General features: G+C 49.5%; 2 protein-coding genes across 2 annotated transcripts in view; both read left to right on the top strand.

Annotated features, from left to right (window-relative positions):
- Positions 1–3,404, top strand: part of LOC101986619 (carbonyl reductase [NADPH] 1-like) — a 5,952-nt gene extending 2,548 nt beyond the window's left edge. The window contains exon 4 of the mRNA XM_005345177.2: positions 2,751–3,404. The gene's annotated coding sequence lies outside the window, so the exon portion shown is untranslated. The remainder of the gene's footprint in view (positions 1–2,750) is intronic.
- Positions 34–2,800, top strand: LOC101986325 (carbonyl reductase [NADPH] 1). Its single transcript, XM_005345176.3, has 3 exons — positions 34–877; positions 1,363–1,470; positions 2,308–2,800. The coding sequence occupies exons 1-3, from the start codon at positions 589–591 to the stop codon at positions 2,742–2,744; spliced, it is 834 nt and encodes a 277-aa protein (XP_005345233.1). The 5' UTR covers positions 34–588; the 3' UTR covers positions 2,745–2,800.
- Positions 3,405–3,807: the final 403 nt, after the last annotated feature.

Raw genomic sequence — 3,807 nt, 5'->3', positions numbered from 1 at the left:
AAGACTAGGTACAGAGGTCTGCTGTGCAAGTTGGGGAATACAGTGCAAATTCAGACGAGCACAGACGAAGAGTCAGTAGCATGGGCAAGGCGAATGCCTGTCTGCCAGGTGGACAGCTGCAGCACCCTCTCTCCGACCTTCTCCTGCAGTCTTGCCTGGCTGCTGGCTTTCAAGTCGCCCTAAGGACAACGTGAACGCCCAGCCGTTTTTTTATGGTTGGGTTTTAACGACCTACAACACTCTGCATGCTCGGAGCTAGCAAAGGATCAGGCAGTTTCCTTCAATATAAACTTTTATAAAACTGAGCCTGATACAGCGAACGTGAGACAGCACCCCTTAAGCACGCACCAACGTGATAAAAGTACAGTTTGAGGAAGTCTAAAGCAAGAAAGACCCACCCAGTCTCCGACCACACCACGCCCTCCTAGGGGCGGGGTCTGAGTTAAGCCTTCAGTGAGAACCTTTCCAACTCATCTCCCCTAAAAAAAAAAACCTGCTTTTAGCTACCCTGCAGCAACTTCTGGGCTACATAGCTTGCCCTAGGTTCACTGCTCTCCATCCGGACCGCCACCCTACAGCCACCCAGCCATGTCGTCCTGCAGCCGCGTGGCGCTGGTGACCGGGGGTAACAAGGGCATCGGCTTAGCCATCACAAGGGACCTCTGTCGGAAGTTCTTGGGGGTCGTGGTGCTCACCGCGCGGGACGAGGCAAGGGGCAAGGCTGCGGTGCAGCAGCTGCAGGCGGAGGGCCTGAGCCCGCGCTTCCACCAGCTAGACATCGACGACCTGCAGAGCATCCGCGCCCTGCGGGACTTTTTGCTCAAGGAATACGGGGGACTGGACGTGCTGGTCAACAATGCGGGCATCGCCTTCAAGAGTAAGCCCTTGGGTGTTGGGAGGCAGCTTCCCCAGGGGTGCCAAGGTGGACTCTGCCACTCAGAAGAGCATTGCTATGGCAGGGGAAGTCTGTCCTGTGAGTCTAAAACAGGTCCCCTGGGAGATAAGGACCAGGGTGGGGGCTGCAGGCCTCCTTGGGCCTTGTGTTTCTCTATCTAGATCGAGTTAATCATATTTCAGCTTGTTAAGTAGTTGAGTTTGGGATTCTTGAATGCAACTTTTCTGAGAGTGAAATAAACCAGAAATTGAAGGGAGAGAAAGAGTAGGGGGAAGAGGTGTTACATTAAGATCCTGATACTCAGCCTCCCCCAGGCAATCCAGCAATTCAGTCCTGCTGTCCTTTAAAACAAAGGAACCTTTCTGATTGACAGTGGGGCAGTACCCTGACTAAATAGTTGGAAGTAGATCTCTGAGGCTCTAGATCAGGTCCCACCCAGTTAATCCATTCTCTTTTTCCCCTGGAAGATGCTGACCCAACCCCCTTCCACATTCAAGCAGAAGTGACAATGAAAACAAACTTTTTTGGTACCCAAGATGTCTGCACTGAGCTGCTCCCTCTAATGAAACCCGGAGGTGAGTCTGTGGGTGCTTTCCAGGCCGCTCCTCTCCCTCTGTGCCTCAGCCTCTCTGAAACTTGGACATAGTCTCTGCTCTTTGGGTCTCAATTCTTTGTGGCCCCTGATTCTCTCTTTGCATGTCCGACTCCTCTTTAACCATCCGCTGATGTTCCACATGCTCACACTTTAGGGGCTTTTAGAATTCCATTCCTCTCTAAAACCTGGTGCATACCAACTGCACCCTGCTGGTCTCACTGCGCTGCCCCACAAGACCTCAGACTGTACCCACACAGTGCGTCCCTCACTCAGCTCCACAGAAGGTCTCGACTGGGAAACTGCAACCCCACCCAGGAGGCCTCCTTTCCTGAGCATGCCCTTGTCCAGGGTTTCTACACCCTGTCTACCCAACTCCTCCCTTTTAGTTTTCCATCAAGTTGTCCATGCTCTGCAGAACTAAACATGACATGACTGTTATCATGAACTGCTGATACCCCATGTTATATGCTTAGCATGTGAACACCACTCAATGACCACGCACCAGCAATGACAAGTGAGCCCCTGTAGGACTGTGAGGGTCTGGTTTAGAGCCGAGGAAGTATACCTCATCTGAACTCATGTCCTCTCTCCCGGCTGCTCCTCTGCATCTCTAGAACCTCTAAAGGCTGCTGTTTCCATGGTGACCTAGCTTCTCTGCCCACCCGAACCTTAAAGGAAAGAATACAGTTTCTTTTACTACCTCAGTCCTGTTCTGCACATCCTCTCTCACATGGAGCTTCCTGGTATAAAATCTCACGGAGATAAGGTACCATCATTGCGTACACCTCTTTACATAGCAATTTGTGGTGTGTTTTAGGCAGAGTGGTGAACGTATCGAGCATGGTGAGTCTCAGGGCCCTGAAAAACTGCAGCCCAGAGCTACAGCAGAAGTTTCGAAGTGACACCATCACAGAGGAGGAGCTGGTGGGGCTTATGAACAAGTTTGTGGAGGACACAAAGAGAGGAGTACATGAGAAAGAAGGCTGGCCTAATAGTGCTTATGGGGTGACCAAGATTGGGGTGACAGTCCTGTCGAGAATCCAGGCCCGGAAACTCAGTGAGCAGAGGAAAGGGGACAAGATCCTCCTCAATGCCTGTTGCCCTGGGTGGGTTAGAACAGACATGGCGGGACCAGAAGCCCCCAAGAGTCCTGAAGAAGGAGCAGAGACCCCCGTGTACTTGGCCCTTCTGCCACCAGATGCAGAGGGACCTCATGGGCAGTTTGTTCAGGAAAAACAGGTTGAACAATGGTGAGCTCAGTTCTCGCCTCTTCCCACATCACCTCTCCCTCTCGTTGTATCCTGTTAGTGAGGGCCAAGGTTCGTTGATAATATACTAACACAATATACTAATTTAATACTCTTTAACTACTTGACTGACTGACCTTTGTAATTCTGTGAATTACTTTATGATTCCCTCTGTGATACAGGATGAGAAAAAGTTAATTCTGGAAAAAATAAAAATATCTGGCTTGTTCTTTAAGCATAATGATTTGTATAATCTTGGGGTTCCTTTATGTGTGTGAGCGTCTTGTCTAGGTGGATGGACAGGTACTACGTGCATAAAGTGCTCCTGGGGACCAGAAGAGGGCAGAGGCTCCCCTGGAGCTGGGGTTAAAGATGGCTGAGGTCTCTTCAAGAGCAGCAAGTGCTCTCACCGCTGAGCCATCTCTCCAGTCCTTACTTTGCAGCTTCTGCCCATGCAAAATCAGCTTCATCTCTAGGGTATAATCAAAACCAAGCTCAGGGCCAACAGAAGGAAGAGCACAGCTGCAGTCAGTGGAGATCTCAAGAGCCAGGTCAGAATACAGGGGGCTCTGTGATCCCCGCCGGCTGTAGCAGCCACACAGGTGTGTGCTGGGTGACAGCAGGACAAGCTGAAGAGCCTGAGTCAAGGATGGTGTTTGAGTTGCAAAATACAATCTCAGCCCTCAAAAGAATAAGAGAGCATCTATTCTGGAGCCAATTGGAGACCATGGCCTGGGATCACAGAGTTAGAGGTGTCCGACATTCTATGTTCTAACATACAAGCAGTTTTATTAAGGTCTTATATCTTTCCTTGTTCTAAATGTTTTATAGAAGACAGAAAGTCATGAATCAAGTCAACTTTGAAATACATTGGTTGATAGAACAGAGAGATGAGGACAAGGAGATGGGGGAGTCACTTTAGAAATCCAAGATGCAATGATACTTTGTGTTTTAACAAATAAAGCTTTCTTGAGTATCAGAATGCAGAGCTAATCCACCACCAGAGGTCAGGTAGTGGTGGCACACACCTTTATTTATTTATTTATTTATTTATTTTGGTTTTTCGAGAC

This window comes from Microtus ochrogaster, chromosome 2, assembly GCF_000317375.1.
Source record: "Microtus ochrogaster isolate Prairie Vole_2 chromosome 2, MicOch1.0, whole genome shotgun sequence".
Lineage (NCBI taxonomy): Eukaryota > Metazoa > Chordata > Mammalia > Rodentia > Cricetidae > Microtus > Microtus ochrogaster.
Note: the sequence above shows the minus strand (reverse complement) of the source record. Positions and strands in the feature narration are given on the sequence as shown.